Source organism: Saccoglossus kowalevskii, chromosome 7 (assembly GCF_978046115.1).
Source record: "Saccoglossus kowalevskii chromosome 7, keSacKowa6.1, whole genome shotgun sequence".
Lineage (NCBI taxonomy): Eukaryota > Metazoa > Hemichordata > Enteropneusta > Harrimaniidae > Saccoglossus > Saccoglossus kowalevskii.
The window spans coordinates 12,094,104-12,117,136 of NC_140647.1; the positions used below are offsets into that span (position 1 = coordinate 12,094,104).

The 23,033-nt window shown below is 34.4% G+C and overlaps 1 protein-coding gene across 1 annotated transcript; it reads left to right on the plus strand.

Annotated features, from left to right (window-relative positions):
- Positions 1-3,753: 3,753 nt before the first annotated feature.
- Positions 3,754-20,294, plus strand: LOC100375943 (selenocysteine-specific elongation factor-like). The gene is made up of 16 exons (XM_085501094.1): positions 3,754-3,996; positions 5,682-5,765; positions 6,844-6,963; positions 7,521-7,591; positions 7,845-7,943; positions 8,325-8,456; positions 8,941-9,081; positions 9,648-9,825; positions 10,618-10,686; positions 12,820-12,900; positions 13,003-13,205; positions 13,894-13,953; positions 15,592-15,663; positions 16,588-16,744; positions 16,929-17,015; positions 18,063-20,294. The coding sequence occupies exons 1-16, from the start codon at positions 3,909-3,911 to the stop codon at positions 18,155-18,157; spliced, it is 1,737 nt and encodes a 578-aa protein (XP_085357220.1). The 5' UTR covers positions 3,754-3,908; the 3' UTR covers positions 18,158-20,294.
- Positions 20,295-23,033: the final 2,739 nt, after the last annotated feature.

Genomic DNA, 23,033 nt, shown 5'->3' on the forward strand with positions numbered 1-23,033 from the left:
TATGGTGGTGTTCACTACAGTTACTAAATATATCTGACATCATTCGCATGCTGTTTGGCAAAAATGTAACAAATGACATCACAGTTAGCTGTTATCATGCGGTGGCCATTGCTGACTAATTTGTGTTTCAAGCCTTGCTTTCACGTTCCATGCAACGAAAGGATACATATTATCCGCCACCAATATGTCAAGACGAAAGCAAGGCATGAAAATCAATTAATATTCAGTAATGGCCGCCGTGTGATAAGAGCAAATAGGGTTTCATTAACAATATCCGAATTGTTCTCAAAAAACAGAAACTGTAAAATAGTGTGCCACAATACCAACATGTGCAAGGTCCATAGCCTTAATAAACATGTACCCAGTGGAGACATCCCTTCCCAAAAATGTATTGTACCGAAATTATGGCAACCTCGTTTTATCCTTAAATAGAGCACGGTTACTAAAAAAGTAACCGTGAATAGAGGAACATACTACCGTTGTCTAAATGTTACTACCTATAACCTTGGTTTACATTATGGTTGTTGATTATTTGTATAGCTAACATGAAGATATCCACCCCATAATTGTCAGAAGTCCAGTCTCTTGGAATAGCTGCACCAAGGTGATCCCTGCATTGTGGTGACAATTCATATGATGGTGTATTCAAAATTGGTCTTGGGTCTACGTCTTCTTCATCATCATAGATAATCCCCTCTGCCCCATAATTAACAATTTCTGTGGACCTTAGTTCAATTCCCATTGGATTCTGGAGCTGACCTGAAACCCACAAACGGAGAGGTGAAGTTCTCGTGGTTCTCATTCTGTGCCGTGACCATGCTTGTCGCCAAATTTCCAATTTCTCGTCAATCTTATGCAGAAAGACGTAATGCAATGCAACAATATGCCTGGTGTCTAAAGGATTCAAAACACCACAGTCCTCCATATGATAGAACAACTGGTAGTAAATACTCAGTACACCACTGAAAACGTCTTTCCATAGTCGTTCAATGCGTTGGTTGTGGGTACTCTTGCCAGTTATCATACTTCCTCTACCTACCCCTCTTTCTGAAAGCATGAAATCAGCTATACCCACATTTTCTAGACCTTTGTCAGAGCGGACACGACTTGGGCAACCATACTGCTCAACACCTATTTTGAAGTGATGCAAAAGAGTATCAGACTTATTATTATTGAGGCAAGCTAGAACAGTGGGCAAACGACTAAACCCATCAATTGAACCAAATATTACTATATACCATCGAATCAATTTATGGTTCGTGTCCACATGCCACAAATGATTAGGGCCTTTAACATTATAAACTCTCCTATGCAGTTGTGTAATCCTTCGGCTAATGACTCCATCCTCGTCTACTCGGTGTACACTGTCTCTTAATCTCATGCGTTGAATCTTTATGGAATGTCGACTAAGAAGTAATTGCCTAAGCATGTTTTCTCCACAGTATGGGAAATCTCTTGTTATATTCAGTATTTTAGCATCTAGTTCAACATCAGATATCTCTGTAAAATTCACTTTACTCAAACCGTATTTCGACATTCGTCGATAAACTGTACTTTCGGAAACAGTCAGAATCGTTGAAATCTCCTTTATGGTAAAATCTTCATCCAGCAAGTTTTCTAAAACAAATTAAGGGATTGAGAATTCACGTCCTTGTATCATAGGCGATTGTCCTCCATATGTTGAACATGCAACTCTTAGTTTCATCATATCGCTTGAATTGATGACACCTAGTGTTTCCATTTGTGGAATGGACAGTTTACAAATTATATCAGGTGTTATTCTTTCCCTTTCAAACTTACTTTTCAATGATTGCAAATTGAGACTGACCAGGATATTTATCATAGAGGATTCCATCTCCATTGCTGCTTACGTGGCGCAAAAGCTACTCAAACATGCAGTTCAGTAAACAGTACAACTAGCACATGCACACTGAATTGACATATTGCATTGTATTCTGGGATGATGTATAAAATAATGACAATGCATTGTATATTAACGAATTTGAATTGTACAATGTGTATGCACACAATGCACTGTATAATAACGAGTATGTACTGTATAATAACAAGTTACCAGTGTGTAATAACGAGTATACAGTGTATAATAACGAGTATGCAATGTATAATAACGAGTATGCAATGTATAATAACGAGTATGCAGTGTATAATAACGAGTATACAGTGTATAATAATGAGTATGCAGTGTATAATAACGAGTATGTACTGTATAATAACAAGTTACCAGTGTGTAATAACGAGTATACAGTGTATAATAACGAGTATGCAATGTATAATAACGAGTATGCAGTGTATAATAACGTGTATGCAGTGTATAATAACGTGTATGCAGTGTATAATAACGAGTAAGCGATGTATAATAACGAGTATGCAATATATAATAACGAGTATACAGTGTATAATAATGAGTTAGCAGTTTGTAATAACGAGTATGCAGTGTATAATAATATAAGCGATGTATAATAACGAGTATGCAATGTATAATAACGAGTATGCTGTGTATAATAACGAGTATGCAGTGTATAATAACGAGTATGCAATGTATAATAACGAGTATACAGTGTATAATAATGAGTATACAGTGTATAATAACGAGTATGCAGTGTATAATAACGAGTATGCAGTGTATAATAACGAGTATGCAATGTATAATAACGAGTATACAGTGTATAATAATGAGTTAGCAGTGTGTAATAACACGTATGCAGTGTATAATAACGAGTATGTAGTGTATAATAACAAATAAGCACTGTATAATAACGAGTATACAGTGTATAATAATGAGTTAGCAGTGTGTAATAACACGTATGCAGTGTATAATAACGAGTATGTAGTGTATAATAACAAATAAGCACTGTATAATAACGAGTATACAGTGTATAATAACGAGTGTGCAGTGTATAATAACGAGTAAGCAACGTATAATATAGACTATACACTGAATAATAACGAGTATACAGTGTATAATAATGAGTATACAGTGTATAACAACGAGTATGCACCGTATAATATAGACTATACACTGAATAATAACGAGTATACAGTGTATAATGACGAGTATACAGTGTATAACAACGAGTATGCACCGTATAATATAGACTATACACTGAATAATAACGAGTATACAGTGTATAATAACGAGTATGCAGTGTATAACAACGAGTATGCACCGTATAATATAGACTATACACTGAATAATAACGAGTATGCAGTGTATAATAACGTATATGCACTGTATAATAACGAGTATACACTGTATAATAACGAGTATGCAGTGTATAATAACGAGTATGAACCGTATAATAACGAGTATGCAGTGTATAATAACGAGTAAGCACTGTATAATATAGACTATACACTGTATAATAACGAGTATGCTGTGTATAATAACGAGTATGCAGTGTATAATAACGAGTAAGCACCGTATAATATAGACTATACACTGTATAATAACGAGCATGCATTGTATAATAACGAGTATGCAGTGTATAATGATATATATCCACATAAGACAGTTTTGGCGTGCCATACAAATAGGGCAATTGTTTAATACACCTATATTTCTATATAATGGATCTTGAGAGTTTTTAGTTTGCACGTATTCTTAATAGTAGTAAAGGAAAACAATTAGGAATGAAATAAATCTTGCCAAGCATTTTCAATTTACTGTATTAGTCCACGTGTGCCTTTAATGACATCGTGTCATTGTTTGTTGTACATTTCCTCAACAAACCGGAAGTATTTAGTTTCACGCGTGGTATTGATGATGTTGTGAAATCGTTGTTGTGAGAACTGACCAGCTTTGAATTGAACGTCTCACTTTATTAATGTAAAACGTAATCTGGTTTGGTTATTTAACGTCGGGCATTGACCAAAACGATACAGTAGCAATGGCGTCAGGCAGTGGAGGCGGCGCACATAATCTTAACTTCAATATTGGCGTCTTAGGTCATATTGACAGTGGTAAAACTTCTTTAGGTAAGCATTATATTATTGTTAAACATATAATTATTAATATTTAAGTGCACAGTTTTGTCAACATGTGTTTAACAAAAAAAAATTTGAATATTTGAATAACAGTATTAATACATTTATTGCAACAATAACAATACAGTTTCCATTGACTGACTGCAATGAAATGAAAATGAAAAAACAATACCGACTGAGTACATCAAATACTACAGAAGAATAAATATTGGTTGCATTTCATTTTAGTCAATATTCACTATGTTTTAAATTTTCTGGTTTGTGAAGGAATTAAATTGTTAAATTTCAATGGGGTTTAATTTAGCTTTTAGCAAAAATATAGTAAGCAAACAGTAGTGCATATCGACCAATCAGAATGCTCCATGGCAGGATATAAATGTACACTGAATGTTTCTTTCCAAATTGATTTTGATTTATTTTCTCAAGTCAAATCTTTTTGATTTCAGAAATTGTCCTAAGATGCCTTTGTTCTCATAAATTGTACTTGGACTTTTACGTTTATTAATGTCTATATCCCATGACATGAAATATGAAGCACTGACCAAGTTTTACTGAGCTAAAAATGAATCAAAATGGGTGATGTGGCATACACTGTACCATTGTGCAACACTATGTCTGTATTTAGGCTATACAGTACATGTATGTAGCTTCAAGTTTGGTAATGAATACTCAAAAAATACAGATCTCACTTGTACAGTCTCTCTAAGTGTCACAATTTTTATAGAAGATATCATTTAAAAATAGGTGCATGTTTACCTTTCCCAGTATAAATTCCACGCAGAAATCTTGACAGGAATCACTAAATGTCTTAAGTATATATTTGTAGAATGTTTTGGGGCAGGGTTTTTAGTCAGATAATGACCTCAGTCTCTTCTAGTTTTAAAGTCCTCACTAAAGAATGTTTCAGGCTATGGGCTTGCTGTTTTATCTCAGGTCAGACTTTATACCCTCAGAAAAGTCCTCGTACCAGGACTTTATTCATGCATAAAACCCAGTTAATAATTAAGCTCTATTCAGTGGTTAAATGTTTCTAATTATTTTCATTAACAAATCTAAATCCCACTCTACTTTGAAATATATGTACTGAGCAAATATGTAGAGGGCTCTGTCTAATACGGTATACTGTAAAGGGGGTAATTATTCACTGGGTTTTAATTTAGCTTATTTCGCTGACTGGAAAAATGCGCTAAATTAAAACACAGTGAATATGTAAAATTTAGCATAGAACACATTATCTAAATGACGAAACCGTGAATTTAAAACCTACTGAATATGCCTGAAATGGTAAATCAGTGAAATTTAAACCCAGTGAAAATTAGTCATTTTACAGTAATATGATCGTAGAATTCTGTTTTATTATTAATGACTATACATTTTGCATTAATATATACTGGATGAATCATATGAAATAATCAATAATATTTATCTACCCTGTAACTTCACTAGCTAATTCACAAGACAATATAATACGATTTAGAATTTAAGATTGTTGATATTTTAGCTGAATTAAGATTCCAGATCATGTTTTTTATTCCGGTAACCCCTTTAATCTGAATGCAAAAAATAATTTATGGGCGTTATGTTTTGGTGTTTTAATAATTTGATGGTTTGTTTACTTTTTATATTAACAATTACATAATTGTAATCTTATTTATTTTCTTATAATGTCAATTTAGCTAAAGCTTTGAGTGAGATGGCTCTGACTGCATCATTTGATAAGAATCCCCAAAGTAAAGAAAGAGGTATCACGCTGGATTTAGGTAAGTATACAAAATTAAAATATAATTTTTGAAAAAAAATGTGAAGAATGTGATTTATTTTTCTCAAGACCAGGATCAAATAACATATCTTGCTGATTTTTTACACCAGTGTCTAGTCTGGTGAGGTTAGGGTCCTGATTCTATCAGAACTATACATGTAATTCTTCCATAATTGGGCCTCTCTGTTATGGTCTAAGCTAAAGCACTGGACCAAAATGATCATACTTCAAAACAGAACCATAGTATTTATAGCAAATCCTTTGGGGATATATAATTAGTTTGTTATAGTGAAGTGTTCACTATCATGAAGCATATAATACATTGGGTTTGTTATAAGTAGACATGCATGGTGTGCATTATAATTAGGTTACAGTCTGTACGTGTCTCCAGTAGTGAACCATTCTGAAGGAATCTTTTTTAATTTAACCCAGTCACAGCTTTATTCAGTCTCCTGGATGGCTCATCATGATCACCAAACAAAATCAAAACATCCATCATTTATACTTGGCATTCTGGGTAATTTTTGACATACATGCTCTATATTGGATGGCATTGTTTCTGCTGCGTTGCGATACTGGAACATAACCTGTAATAAACCAGCCAGTGTCAGTCTAATATAAATGTAGACCTTATTGATATTCAGAACATATTGGACCAATACTATTCTAGTATCCTCGGGCGGAGTTATGTCACAAGACGTTCCACATTGCTAAGACGTGCATTAATGTTTCTATTTCTATGGGCTCTGTGCGAGCTGCTTTGAAACGCTTGTCATAGAGCCGATGAAAATAGCTAAAACAGCACAAACTAAAATTTGAAGTAATCCTGAACAGCCAAATTTATATATGTTGCAAAGACAGGGGTAATCTTGTTACACTGTTCATAGGAGTCTCAACAACAATCCCAAAATACCGTTTTCTGAAAGTTTTCGACCTTTGTATTCACCGTGATATTTGTGAAGCGGTGAAAATGCCCAGATCTCCGCCCCTGAGAATAGTGAAATTGGTGTGTGTAGGTCAAAAAACATTCCTACTACATTCTTCACATGTATAGCAATAATTGTTTATTTATCTATCAGGTTTTTCCACATTTATGACGGATATTCCAGATCATCTGAAGAGTGCTAAATATGAAAGATTACAGTTTGCTTTGGTAGATTGTCCTGGACATGCTTCCCTTATAAGAACCATTATTGGAGGTATTTTCACTAGGTTTCATAGTAGTTTGTGTGTCTATAGATCAAGTAATTTGCATATGATTCAACATTTTCTCATTCCACATTTCTTGGATAATTGTAATCCTTGCTATTTTAAAGTTGCTTTCACACTTGGTAAATATGTGAAACATCACTACAACAACTACTGTAAAAGGGTTAATTATTCACTGGGTTTTAATTTTTCCTATTTCACTGACTGGAAAATGCGCTAAATTAAAACCCAGTGAATATGTAAAATTGATCATAGAACACATTATCTAAATGATAAAACCATGAATTTAAAACTCACTGAATATGCCTGAAATGCTGAATCAGCGAAATTTAAACCCAGTGAAAATTACAGGTAGTCATTTTACAGTAACTAAAAACAGAAAATGTAAAAATTATGCTGTTTTAACTAAAAAAAATTTGATATATTAAAAGTAGATATCCTGTCTTTACTTTAAGATTTCCGAACACATCTTGATCTTCTAAAGTGTGTTGCAGTGCATGTCTGCCTAGCCTCACTAACATTATTACATTTGCTGATTTTATTCTAGGAGTTCAAATAATAGATTTAATGATGTTAGTCGTAGATGTCACCAAAGGAGTGCAGACACAGACGGCTGAGGTACGTTCTACTTTAAAGGATGGTGGATACCACAACTGCATATATTTGATTTGAGTCCCATACAACATGTAGCAACATATAGCAACATGTATGTGTATATATATTTATTTACATAAAATTGGAACACACACATTCACGACAACTACTATTCTTTAAAGGTAATCTATTATAATTACTTGAAGAATATATCAATTTGTGCATCACTTTGCATCCATGAACTGAAACTGAGGTTTCGTTGTCTGATTCTTTGCAGTGTCTCGTCATAGGAGAAATAATATGTGAAAAAATGATAGTCGTCTTGAATAAAATTGATTTATTACAACCTGCCAAAAAACAACAACAGATTGAAAAGGTAGGAAATGATAATGTCTGGCTCAGTGCCAGGAAGTACAACTTGTGTCTTGCTTAGAAATCTATTCATTCTATACTTTAATTATGTATGATTTAAAGGAAACATCCAGGTAAATTTCCTGGGACAAATTCATCATGAAAACTTAATATTTACTGTTCATCAGTGTTGATCTGCATGAATTGTTTACAAATATTGACATTTGAGCTGAAAATTACGTAATGGATGTCTTGAATACTGTCACTTGCATTTTATTTTTATTTTATTTTTTAAATTTTCCAGTTAAATCTGCCAATCTTGGTTTTGATTGATTTGGATTTTATTTGAGATTCATCTCATTTTCAATTAGTTTGATTAAATTATCTGTATTTCTGCTCTCTATAGATGAAGAAAAGGATGGCAAAGACATTGGAAAACACACGGTTTGCTGGCTGTCCAATGATATCGGTTGCTGCTAAACCTGGTGGGCCTGAGGCTCCTGATACAGAAGCTGAAGGTGTTGACATTTTAATAGAGGTACTCAACAGTTCACCATGTATTGTCTGTTTCTGTATATTGCGCCCTCACTGGCAACACTTTGAAATGTTCCTGACCTTTTTGCAAATACATTATAGAGGAAGGACAAGGGGGGATGGCTGGTACAGGTTACAGGAAATAAAATGAAAGTTCCATTTACAGTAAAAAATGGGTTTTTACACTTGTGTTTAAGAATCAAAATTGGAAATTGCGTATGAATTACGTCATTAAATTTGGAAAATGCTTTATACGCTTACAAAAAATAAGATCGTTTTATAAATTACGGACAAATAAAATAGCTGATTACATTTTACACCTTTCCCATGTTTACGAATTTACGTTTTTTATTTATTTAATTTACATTTTTATGAAAACAAAAAAAAATTGATTACAGCTCATGAAAACTCTTTTTTGCCGACCTTCATTATATACCAGTTACAAAGTTATATTGAAAAGTTACAATGAAGTATTTTCTTTTTCACAGGAATTAAAGAAGCAAGCATACTTACCGAAAAGAAGTTCTTCTGGTGCCTTTATTTATGCTGTAGATCACTGCTTTTCTATCAGAGGCCAAGGCACAGTAATGACTGGCACTGTACTCAGTGGTAGTGTTTCAGTGAATGATGTAAGCATAATACTGTAATTTAATTTTCACTGCTAAAAATGTTGGTGATTTTAAGATTTTATGGGATTTGTAAAGTCAAAATTTTGTAGAACTGGAAAGATAATTTCATTGCTGAAAAGATTTTACGTTTTTTACTGACTCATGAATTTTTTGAAAAGTTCTCTCACAAAATTGAAATGATTCACTGTTTTTTATTGATAGTTACGTACATATTCTTATATACAGGAAATTTATTCATAACACTGTAACTGAAGTAGCTATTCAGTTACAGTGTCAAGCAGTGCTGATTTTGAAGTATTTCTGAACTGTAGTCAAATTAAAAGCTTGGCTTATGTTATCATTGGAAATGAATATAGAGTTTAAACTGCTGCTTAGATGAAATGAAATTGATATAGTTGCATACAAAATAAACTTTTGGCTTATATTCATCAGCACAGTTTAGTAACGTATAATAATTAAATCATAATTATATGCACATGAAACAAACACGCATGTATAATGTTGTCAGTATTCATATAACTCTCACTATTATTTATGTTAAATATCAATCATTTCTGTATTTATAGAATATTGAAATCCCAGCATTAAAAATGTCCAAAAAAGTGAAGTCTATTCAGATGTTTCGAAAGCCAGTGAACAGCATAATGCAAGGAGACAGGGCTGGCCTGTGTGTGACACAGTTTGACCCCAAATTGTTAGAGAGAGGTATGGTGTGTACACCTGGTGCTTTACCAACTATCTATGGTGAGTTTTGGCTTACATTAATACACATTTTAAGGATTTTCACATACATTTTAGGACTATCTGCATTTATTTTGAGACTTGTATATTCATAACTTTCCAAATAAATGTTAAGACATCCCACAGACATTTTAAGATTTTCTACATTCATTTTAAAACTTTCAACATAAATTTTAAAGACTTCTCACTTTCATTTTAAGACTTTCCACATTCATTTTAAAACCTTTCAAATTCTTTTTACGAATTTTCTCAGTGATACATTTGCTTGTTAGTCTATCTGCAGATGTGCAAATATCATATATTTTCATGATACAACTATTAAAGTGCTAATCATTCAACACATGGAAAGAATTGCAAAATTGGTAAAATGACCATAACTAATTTGCATAGAACTAAATAATTTTAGAGATCATTTGCATAAAATAAATTTTTACATTTCTTCAAATGGGCAAGTACGGGTTACCAGGAACACCAAATTTATTTTATTTGAGCGTTTGCAGGTTGTTTAATTCTGAAATTTTTATTCAACTTATCCAGTATTATCGGGTTGTAAAGCATGCAAATTCATGCAAATGTCACTCATTGATCAACACGGCTTGCAATTTACAGTGATAACATTGCCAGTAAGTTGTTTTATTAATAGAAACACATGTCATATAATAACAACGACAGCAAACAACACTGTTATTTCGTTGAGTGTGAACGCAGAACAAGTGCGACATCATATTTCTTTTTACGTTATGTCGACGCTTACAGTGGCTTATACAGTCAATGAACTTGTGTTTTTTGTATTAGCTGCAATTGTGGATGTCAAGAAAATTGGTTACTACAAAGGGAACATTGCAACAAAAGCCAAATTTCACAGTAAGTGATAATATTTGTAATACCACTGAACTTTGCATGGAACTTTAAAATATTTTAGCTTGAATTAGTTTTCACTGAAAAAATATTTGGGTGTTTTGTATGGAGTTTATTTGCACTGATTTTTATTGAGGTGAATGTAAAATATAGGAAAAAAGGTATATTCATTTAGTCATCTCTTCGGCGAAAATAGCTAAATTAAATTCTAAGCAAAAATAAAGTATTTTACAGTAGGTATATTGAGTATTATTGCCTAGATATTGGCGGCCATATTGGAGTCTCATCAAATGTTTTCAAATGTAGAATATCACCTGACACAGCATGCAAAGTGTTTATTGAACTATTATTATGATTATACTGGTAATATATAGATTAGGAATTCAGATTACACATTTCTATCCATTGTTATATACAACATGTTCCTCTTACTAGCTAGATCAAGCATCAACTAATTTGCATATTTGCTGACAGATTGTTCATGCTGACTGTATCTGTCTAGAGTTTGAACGTATGTATGTGCATATTAATTTTGAATACATTAGCTATAGTACCAGTAGTATATGTTAAGGTACTCTCAGATTCTTTCGTGGAGGACAATCTCTGTTTTGAAGAGACTGATAAAAAAGCAGGTGGCAAAACCAGTATAAGTAGTAAGAATATACCCTTTTCAGTTCACTATGATATCCCATGCTAAGTGTGAAATCAAACGTAAAAAACATGACAAACAAAGGTCATAGTGGCATCAAAACAATGTGTCAGAGTCGTCTAACACAAAACTATTTTTTGGGTATTTCCATTGTTAATTGTTGTTAGTTAATTTTGATGAAGTAAGGGAATTTCAACACCCTAACTCCCTCTGAAAGATAGGCATTTTGATGAAGTAAGGGAATTTCAACACCCTAACTCCCTCTGAAAGATAGGCATTTTGATGAAGTAAGGGAATTTCAACACCCTAACTCCCTCTGAAAGATAGGCATTTTGATGAAGTAAGGGAATTTCAACGCCCTAACTCCCTCTGAAAGATAGGCATTTTGATGAAGTAAGGGAATTTCAACACCCTAACTCCCTCTGAAAGATAGGCATTTTGATGAAGTAAGGGAATTTCAACGCCCTAACTCCCTCTGAAAGATAGGCATTTTGATGAAGTAAGGGAATTTCAACACCCTAACTCCCTCTGAAAGATAGGCATTTTGATGAAGTAAGGGAATTTCAACACCCTAACTCCCTCTGAAAGATAGGCATTTTGATGAAGTAAGGGAATTTCAACGCCCTAACTCCCTCTGAAAGATAGGCATTTTGATGAAGTAAGAGAATTTCAACACCCTAACTCCCTCTGAAAGATAGGCATTTTGATGAAGTATGGGAATTTCAACACCCTAACTCCCTCTGAAAGATAGGCATTTTGATGAAGTAAGGGAATTTCAACACCCTAACTCCCTCTGAAAGATAGGCATTTTGATGAAGTATGGGAATTTCAACACCCTAACTCCTTCTGAAAGATAGGCATTTTGATGAAGTAAGGGAATTTCAACACCCTAACTCCCTCTGAAAGATAGGCATTTTGATGAAGTAAGGGAATTTCAACAGCCTAACTCCCTCTGAAAGATAGACATTTGATGAAGTAAAGGAATTTCAACACCCTAACTCCCTCTGAAAGATAGGCATTTTGATGAAGTAAGGGAATTTCAACACCCTAACTCCCTCTGAAAGATAGGCATTTTGATGAAGTAAGGGAATTTCAACAGCCTAACTCCCTCTGAAAGATAGGCATTTTGATGAAGTAAGGGAATTTCAACACCCTAACTCCCTCTGAAAGATAGGCATTTTGATGAAGTAAGGGAATTTCAACACCCTAACTCCCTCTGAAAGATAGGCATTTTGATGAAGTAAGGGAATTTCAACACCCTAACTCCCTCTGAAAGATAGGCATTTTGATGAAGTAAGGGAATTTCAACACCCTAACTCCCTCTGAAAGATAGGCATTTTGACATTGTACTGTAAACAAGAGAAATTCAAATTCAAAACTGAAAAATTGGATTTTTGCGGTAAATGTTCTATAAACATTACACTAGATCTCACAGTAAACAGAAAATTACTTATTCACTCAATATTATAATGTTACATTATTGTTTCCAGTTACTACAGGTCATGCTACAGTCATGGGTAGACTATCTTTCTTTGGCTGTTATAAAGATGACATAGCCACCACCGATTCAGGTGAGTAAATAATTAATTAACATCTCTTTGTATGTAAATTTTCAGTTACATTGATTGATTGATTATTTTTTTTTTATTGGCCACTTTTTTTTTGCATTCCAGGTTTTAATTTTGATGAGGAATATCTTTATCAAGATGAACTTCTCACTAAAGTGTCTTCAAAGAAAGCTGATGATAACAAAGAAAATGAAAGTGACCTATCCTCCCCATTACCCAACCAGCAGTACTGTCTCATAGAATTTGAAAAGTCAATTACTTGTCCTGAGAACTCACTTTTGATTGGTTCCAAACTTGATACAGATATTCATATCCTTTTGTAATGTATGTTAGAATGTAAGAAATCCAAGTATTATGATACACATACATTATGCATAGTATTATACATAATACATTATATTATACATATGCACATCATATGCACCTGATTCAAAAGGTCAAATGGCGGTCATTTTAGTGCTGAAAAATCATCAAAATCAATAATTTCTGGCATTTCAGAACCGGATCTCGGCTGTTTACAGATGGATTTTGTTCAAACTTGGTACATACATTGAACATTATGGGACCTTGATGCCATTTTGTTTTTCAGATGGGATTCAAAATGGCCAACTGGCAGCCATTTTGTTTTAATGAGTGTGGGTCAACAAACCAATACATCTGTTTATCTATGACATGCCTCGACTGATTATGTTCAAATTTTATATATTCATTATACATCATGTCATAGATAAACAGATGTATTGGTTTGTCGATCCGATTCAAAATGGCCGAATGATGGCCATTTTTATGTTTAAAAAATCATCAAAACCTCAAGCATTTCTGGCATTCTAGAACCAGATCTCTGTCATTTATGGATTGATTATGTCCATATCTCTGACATGTTTATGTTCCAACTATATTACTATAAAAAAAATTTTAAATTTGATAAATAATTGGCACTGTGCCATGCATGTTTTTTTTTTTTTTCAAATGTGTATTTTCCTTAATTCTTTCCTACATGCCAATATGTGTAGACTAGCATTCCATGGTCACATAGTGCATGCCATTACAGATAAAGTAAGATATTGTAATTGTATTTATACCAGTATTTCGATTGCCTAAATACGTTGTTCTGATTGTTCAAGAACATAGTTTTGATTATGCAAGCTGTGGTTATTTAGATGATATACCACAGTTTTCTGTGTAGAAGTAGGCCAAACGTGAATAACAAGAAAATCAGTAATATTTTGCGCTATAGACGTATCGCATAGTGGATACAAATGTAACACTCAGGTATTTTGAGTTAAAAAGAAAAACATGAGAAAAATAATAAAATAATGTTGTCCATCCTCAAAAACAATCAGACGCAGTCCGAAAACAGGGACTTATGTTTTGACCTCTGTGTGTCCGTCCGTGTGTGCGTCCGTCCGAACCTTTATCTTAGAAATGCCTGGACCAATCACAATAAAACTTCAAACATACATCATACATGATATTATACATATGCACGTCAAATTGTTTCACGATCTGATTCAAGATGGCCAAATGGCAGCCCATTTTGTTCTAAAAATCATCAAAATCAAGCATTTCCCTGCTGTTTACAGATGGATTTTGTTCAAACTTGGTATATATGTTGGACATTATAGGACCTTGATGCATATCATTTTGTTTTCAGATAAGATTCAAAATGGTCGACTGGCAGCCATTTTGTTTTAATGAATGTGGTTCTAGTGCCATATCTCTGACTTGCTGTGACTGATGTTCAAATTTTAAATATTCATTATACATCATGTCATAGATATACAGATATAGTGGTTTGACAATCCTATTAAAAATGGCTGAATGGTGGCCATTTTTGTGCTAAGAAATCATCAAAATCCAGCATTTCTCGGCTGTTTACAGATGGATTTTGTTCATACACATGTACTTGGTATATTTTGTTTTTAGATAAGATTCAAAATGGCTGAACTGGCCGCCATTTTGTCTCAATGAATGTGGTTCCATTTACAAAACAATTACAGTATCTTTTGTCCTATCCGTTTCCATTGAAATACAAAAAATGTTTTTATAATGGCAATTTTTGGGAAAATTATACTTCCAATATATGTAGTATTTGTAAATAAGAGTGTCATCTGTAATGCTAATGCTGCATATACAAGGGAAAAATCAAAACATTAATATACAGTACATGTACTAACCAATCATTGGTACATTTTATTTCTGCTCAGATAACCCAAAAGATTGTATAATATTTATATATTTTAATTCATTAATACAGATTTTACACTACTTATTCATTCGTTTTCGCGGTATCATACATTAAGGACTCTTCAATAGCTTGGAGGAGAACACTGCATGATTGTGTTTTCTGTACATGTCTTGCATCCTTAATTAGTGCTGACATTGTGTTTGCTTTCATGTATGTGTGCACTATGTCAGTACAATACTGACAGAGATCAATATATTGTATGCATCACTCAAAGTAAATTTAGACCAGCGATAAATCAAGAATGAAATATATCAGTAATGTTAAATAAAGATAGAATTTTAGAAAAATGTTCACCAGTAAACAGTTTGCTATTTTAATACACGATCAGCATTGAAATTATCCTTGTTTAAATCAGTCAAATTAAGTTTTTGCTAATTTTCTAATTAAACATGTAGCACACAGTTTTCTTATTGCAAATGTCAAGTTTTCGATATTATTTATTGTAGAACTATTCAGAGTCAGTGCTTCCAAGAATAAAAATATTCAAAAACAAAACAAGAGAAGGATTTGTTGAAAGGGTAAGTCAGCATGTCTTTGACCTTTTATTATGGAGTCAATTTATTACCAGGCTGTATTGTAACTTGTCATTAAAGAATGATCCTTGACAATTTTCATTTTAATAATCATAACATTTTAAAACTTTTTACTTAACATGTTTATTATAATTAATATATTAAGTAAAAAATGGGTTGCCAGCAGTGTTCATTTGCACACCATGCACAGTGACAACAAGTTCTGTAGAGAAATGTCATCACTGTTCTACTTTCTTGGAGGAAATTTGCTTTAAATGAACAGTATATAATAACTAAAGTTATTTCCATGGACCTTTCTGCTAAAATGGCAGCCATTTTTTAATTAAAATCTGAGGCATTTTTGAAGCTGTAATTTTCCGTTTCTCGTAACGAAACATTAGTAATCTCACAATAGTGTTTATTTAAATTTACATCACTGAGCATTACGTAATATAATTAATTGTTCATGAAGGCGCTCAAATTAGACAAAGCAATAAGTAGACAAAAACTATAATGGAGATTATATTTATAACTGCCATTGTGTTGAAATAATTTAGCAAGAGCATTGGTAAAGAAAGAAAGAAATGTCTTTGTGATTCCTAGCAAATTACAAAAAACCACAGCAAAATATAAAACAATTAAAGTCAGGAAGTGATATCACTTACATATGTTGTATACATTTTATCTGTTTCATGCACTGGATTGCATTCTACGATTCCATTCTATTTTTACTAAGATGTCGAAATCATTATAAATGCTATACATGTAGTTGTTTATGTTAAATGGATACAGATGTGTTGTGTAAACGTAATTTAATACTAGTCTGACAACATGCCATATTTCGTCTTGTACGTAAATCGTATTCACTCCACATTTGTAGCTTGATATCCACATGTCTTCCTGGATTAATAATATCCATCTTTTTTTCAGATGTTAGATGACTATAATGTCATTGGAAGGGGGCTGTTCAAAAAAGAAACTAACATTCAACTGTTTATTGGTTTGAAAGTTGATCTCTCCACTGGTGAACGTGGCGTGATTGAAGGAGGATTTGGACAAAGCGGCAAATATAAAATAAGAATCCCAGGTAAGGAATTCAAGCGCTGTAGTTGAATTTCTCAAAATAATAACAATGTGTTGTATATGTTTGAATATAAAGTACATGTATGGTTTTGGTTGGTAAAGTCATTCTTGATGTCATTTTGAATACATATATAGGTGTGAAAAATTTCCTTAGTATTTATCAAAACAAATCTTCTTTGCTGTTTTAGATGGTTTAAAAGCAGAAACTAAATCCATGTTGTCATCGGGAGGTAAAAAGAAAGGAAAAGGGAAACAAACACCTCAGCAAGCAACTGGTAAGATGAAATCTGTAATCGATAGCAATATTATTTTATCCAGTATAAATTTTGAGATAAAAACAATGCATTATTGTAATAATTTTGTGAAAAAACAATACTCTATTGTCTTCAGCTCATTGCAGGAAGTAATAATAATATCTATCAAGGAGCATAAAAGTGTATGTATTCTCAGTGGCAAATTTTAAGTGATCCAACTGAGTTTTAAGTGAGGTTTTACACTTTTGGATTGGCAAAGGAAAGGGGGAAAATAAAACTGCTACAGACTGACTTGTCCATGTTGTAAAAAGAAAGATGAAACCTTGGTGCACATTGTCTTACCTTGCTTTGCAGTGCGGGAAATCGCATCAGTATTTCTCGTGTTATAGATGAAATCATTTTCTCAATTTCTGACAACAGACTCTATGATGTCATACTTTACCAATAATCCTTTGCTTGAAAATCAAGATGGCTGACTACATAATACTGATGAAAAGTTGAATATCTAGAAAATGAATAGTGATATAAAAAAACTGTAAATTGCATTCTCCTACATTTGTGGAGCTTTTTCTTGGGGGGGGCATTGTGTTGTTTGGCTTGACTTCCTCTTCGATGCCTTAAGTTAATGTTAATACATGTACCTTAAAGAGTTAGTGAGAAAACAACCTATTGTTTGGAGTCAGTACACAACCCTATAATGAAGACATTTGTACAACCACTGACAAATAAGTCAAACAATTCCTTATCAGTGCCATGGAGTCCAGGCAAAAAATTTTCAACAACATATTACATTTTTGTATTTTTTTACTTTTCCTCAATGCTAATATTCAACCAAAATTTGTTATTTTGTATAAAAACCTTATTTTTAAATTTTGTTGATGTCATATAATGCCACGTTTGATTCGTAATTTGTGCAGCTCCTATTCATTCCAATACATGTAGTTACTCCCTGGTACAACGGAGTATAATAAATAAATAAATAAATAAATAGATAATAAAACAGGAGACAGATAGTATTAATTCCCATTTTTGCTGCTGTAACTAGGAATATTTATTGCATTTTCACAGATGATGCGTCGGTTGAAGCACATCAACCTATACATGTTGTACTGAAGTTTAAACGATACATTCATGATCCGAAAAAGAAGATGATGCAAACGTAGCATGTCACCCATCTCTAAAGTAAAGGTGCAAATATTTTATTGGTGCAAATAATCTCTACTCAGAAAGTTACTCGATTCTCATGAAAAGGTCAATCTTGGTTGTGGTTTACCAGCTTTAACAAGTTACCAATAATATAACTTCTACTGTTGCCCACAAGCAGCATAATTTGATCTTGCTGCTACAATGTTTTGCATTGAAATCCATTTTGCTCTGGTTTTTTGGTCAAAAAATCAACTTTATTATTGGCAAGGATTCGTAAAATAAAGGTATGCAACTTTCACAATCATGTATGAGGATATGAAATGATTATCTCACAAGAAGCAAACTCTCAAGCTTTGCAGGCAATTAATTGAAGCAATTTTAATCTGTGTGTGTGTTTGTAACTCAAATGTTAATATAACATTACAGACTATTCGGGTAGTCTACAGTGTACATGCTGCTCGAAAATGTTGCTTAAACATTAATGTGTGAGATACCATCGCATTCAAAAACGCAAAAACTAAATGTTACATGCTTTGCAAATAAGCAAGGGCATTATCAAAATCGGTCTGAAATGAACACTAATCAGTTTATTCACAGACTCGCTAACTTGCATAAGAATTTCTTGAAATGTTGGTTTGTCTTCTTAGTTTGTTATCATCTGGCAATTGGATGACTTTCAATTTCTATGAGGTCTTCATCACATATCTCACTCTTGCATGTCCTCATTGAATAAATCCATAGTAGTTATACATAAATACTGCTTTTAGAGAAATAAAAACTGTTTTCAATATAATTTACTTTCATAATTGCTAATTTCATTATTGCGCTGTGATTTATTATGTTATTTGTTGACTTCTAAGACAGCAGAGCTACTATAAATCTTTTAATTTTCACTGACAATTTATTATTACTCAAAATTTCTCAATTTTCACTGACTTACAAAATGTAATTTTTTAATAACATGGTTTATAGCAAATTATTGACTGTATGTGCCAGGAGCCTCAAAATGTCTATAATGTTTGATAATTTGATAAATATGATTCATGGGTTTATATTTGCGTGAGCTTAAAAAAAAACATGGTGATAAAATTGCAGGAAAGATTACAAACAAGTAAAATTGACAAACCATGCAGGTTTTGTTCATGTGCAATACATTTGAGTGAACAAAAACTCATTTTTTTTTCAGCCATAGTTTCGCTTTCTCTATTGTTTAATTTTTTTTCAGACATATGAAATATAGAAATATGTCTGTGGTATCCATGATATTTTAGTGTTTACTGCATGGGTGGCAAAGTGAAAATACCTTGAGTTTATATGAAAGTCAGTCACAGATATACCGAGGAAACCCCTTTGTACATTTTTATTTCAGACCTTCTTACTTTACTTTTAAGTCTTGGTTGTGCAGAAACAAATACAAGAAATATATTTTAAAATTTATTAAAATGTGTCAATACTGTTTGTGGGTTGAAAGTGGGGGGGGGGGGAGAGGGGTAAGTAGCATTACATGTCGGTTCACTTTACTTTCACTTCACATTTAAAATGCACATAGAGGTTCACCCAATGAATATTTACTTATTGATAGTTGCCATTTTTTTAAGATCGGTTAATTGTCACTTAAGTTGTACTGGTATTTAAGATCAACTTATCGGTAAATGTCAGTTATTTGTATTTACAGACAAGCTGGTAAATTCAGAGACATATCTTCAAACCATGTGTCATGCTTATGCTTTTTGTGACGATAAAATACTAATTTATGAGACCATGAGAAACGTGTATATCAAATAGTGTGCACAATATAGTACTGGTAAAGACTTAAAACTAGAGAACAGTAGAAAAATAAAATACATATGAGTAGAATGCCATGTATGCACAGCTGCTCTAGCAATTGGACTCAGAATAAAATCAGTTCAACAAAAAAACATACTGAGAATTGTATAAGTTTTCATTTTAGTTATTGATTTAGAAAAGCATATTTTTTTACTTTGATCAATGCCAGTGATGTGTTATCAGGATTAATGTGTCATGGAGAAGACGCGTAAAAGATGGATCATGTGATGCCTTTTATGCATAATCAAATATTGTTTGAATGTCAGTATATTCAAGATTATATTATATACAATGTACATGAAATAAAACATTTTGTTTTATCCCTTAGGTCTTCATATTGTCATATTTGTTAATTTCATTAAACCGATTGTCTGTTATTAATATGTTACAAGTAGTAGTTTGGCTCAAATTACCAATTGAACCCCATTCTCAACTACAATGTGTACATCACTACAAGCTCAAACATTCATTCTGCTGGTTCAATACAGTTTCATGATATAACCTATCCTGGCCATTTATGATTACAGGTCACATGACACAGTGATGGACAAGATTACCTCCATCTACACAGTCCTGTAGCATGCCGTTTATGGTTTCATGTAGCTAAGTTAGGTGAATAAGTGATGGCTATGTTTTTCTTGTCTACATATAATACCAACAAATCTCCTTACGCCACCTTTAACAACGCTCTATTCACTATGTTCAATAACTCACCAAAGACTCCGGTCAGTCAAAATGACTGTTTTAATCCTTTCCGATTTTTTTCCTGTTCGAATTTTTGGTCTGACTAGCTGTCACCTACGTGGCGGTCAGACCTCAGAGTTCGAAGGGGACCAAGCAAGGCAGGGATTTGTACATTGACATTTGATGAGTACTCTGCCAGCCAGGGATCGTCTGTTGGACCCAGCGACAAGGGATTAATTTTGTTTTTTTCCTGAGTCCTGCCCCCACTACGAGTCACTACTCCTTCGCGAACCCGTGGACGCTCCCAGAGTGGACCTGCATGGCCATAAAAAAAACGGCGGGTGGCCACTCGAAGTCTGTCCTAGTGACCCAATGTTTGCCCCTCCCCCCTGGTAGGACTGTCTCTTCCGGGATCTAGACTGGAAGCAAGGCAATACCAACTGCAGGACTCTCTTAGTATGGCCGAGTGCTGGACATAGGGGGGAACGTACAGATGTTGTTGATGGGCGGACCTTAGTCCCCCACAGGATAAAGGCCTTAGGGAAATTTTATACTCAATCTTTCCCGCTGGACCAAGTGCTACCCAATCGAGCGGTGTTTGAGACCAGAGCCAGCAGAGACTGGAGTCAAATCGTGTGCCCGATCAGATCCTTCGGTTCCTCCCCCTGACCCCGGTACCACACATTTTTTGGTTCGGTGGGCCGGGCAAAGGGGGTGGCCGCGTTCATGGAATATTTCGACCGTTTAGTCGGAAAAAATCCATACACTGAGCGTAGAGTGGTGACTCTCAACCTTCTATTTATGGCCAGCCACTGAAACGCATTGTTTTGCGCCGCCAGCACTCTGAAGTCCCAAAGGCGGAACGCACCAGCCTCCTTAACCAGCAGACACAGCCATTGATGGGACACCACACGGCTACGTGGGATATCCCGCATTGTCATCTGGCTTTCATGGGAGGGGCTGCCTCTGTACATCAGACTGCAGTTTTGTCTGTTTTTACTGGGCGTCACTGCAGGCGGGGGTTCCCCTTGGACCCACTCGTCATGACTATGACTCTGGAAACAGATGCCTCCCTCACTTGTTAGGTAGCGCATCTATTGGACGAACAAGTACAATGGGAAATGTGGCCTCTGCATTTGATTCAAGATCAAGACCACAGAATCTTGCTTCGCATGGACAACACAGCAGTGGTCTTCTATAGCGACAAGGAGGAGGGACCTGATCCCCATTGTTGTCAGTCCTAGTGGAGCAAATTCTTCTTTGGTACCTGGAGTACATGTGGAGCTAGCCGCACACCACCTTCCAGGTGCGAGAAACAGTCAAGCGGACGCCCTTTATGCGAGAATGATTGATGCTTTCCCAGGTCTCCAGACTATAGGAAAGAAGTGGGTATGATAGATGCTGCCCTAGGTCTCGATATTATAGGAAAGATGTGGGTATGATAGATGCTGTCCTAGGTATCCAGACTATAGGAAAGATGTAGGTATGATAGATGCTGCCCCAGGTCTCCACACTATAGGAAAGACATGCATATCTTAGATGCTGCCCCGGGTCTCCAGACTATAGGAAAGATGTAGGTATGATAGATGCTGCCCAAGGTCTCCAGACTATAGGAAAGATGTGGGTATGATAGATGCTGTCCTAGGTCTCAAGACTATAGGAAAGAAGTGGGTTTGATAGATGCTGTCCAAGGTCTCCAGACTATAGAAAAGAAGTGGGCTTGATAGATGCTGTCCAAGGTCTCAATACTATAGGGAAGATGTGGGTATGATAGATGCTGTCCTAGGTCTCAAGACTATAGGAAAGAAGTGGGTTTGATAGATGCTGCCCAACGTATCCAGACTATAGGAAAGAAGTGGGTTTGATAGATGCTGCCCAAGGTCTCAATACTATAGGAAAGGTGTGGATATGATGGATACTGTCCCAGGTCTCCAGACTATAGGAATGATGTGGATATGATAGATGCTGTCCTAGGTTTCCAGACTATAGGAAAGATGTGGATATGATGGACACTGTCCCAGGTCTCCAGACTATAGGAATAAAGTGGATATGATATAGATGCTGTCCTAGGTCTCAATACTATAGAAAAGTTGTGGGTATGATAGATGCTGCCCCAGGTCACCAGACTATAGAAAAGTTGTGGGTATGATAGATGCTGCCCCAGGTCTCCAGACTATAGGAAAGATGTGGATCTGATATAGATGCTGTCCTAGGTCTCAATACTATAGAAAAGTTGTGGGTATGATAGATGCTGCCCCAGGTCACCAGACTATAGGAAAGATGTGGATATGATGGATACTGTCCCATGTCTCCAGACTATAGGAATGATATGGGTATGATAGATGCTGCCCCAGGTCTCCAGACTATAGGAAAGATGTGGAT

What these genes read in the sequence shown, in the direction of transcription:
- LOC100375943 (XM_085501094.1), top strand. Translation starts at nt 3,909, where the DNA reads ATGGCGTCAGGCAGTGGAGGCGGCGCACATAATCTTAACTTCAATATT. An exon ending in AACAAAAGCCAAATTTCACA is followed by an intron (nt 10,687 to 12,819) that starts GTAAGTGATAAT and finishes TATTGTTTCCAG; the next exon opens with TTACTACAGGTCATGCTACA. An exon ending in TGCATGCCATTACAGATAAA is followed by an intron (nt 13,954 to 15,591) that starts GTAAGATATTGT and finishes TATTTATTGTAG; the next exon opens with AACTATTCAGAGTCAGTGCT.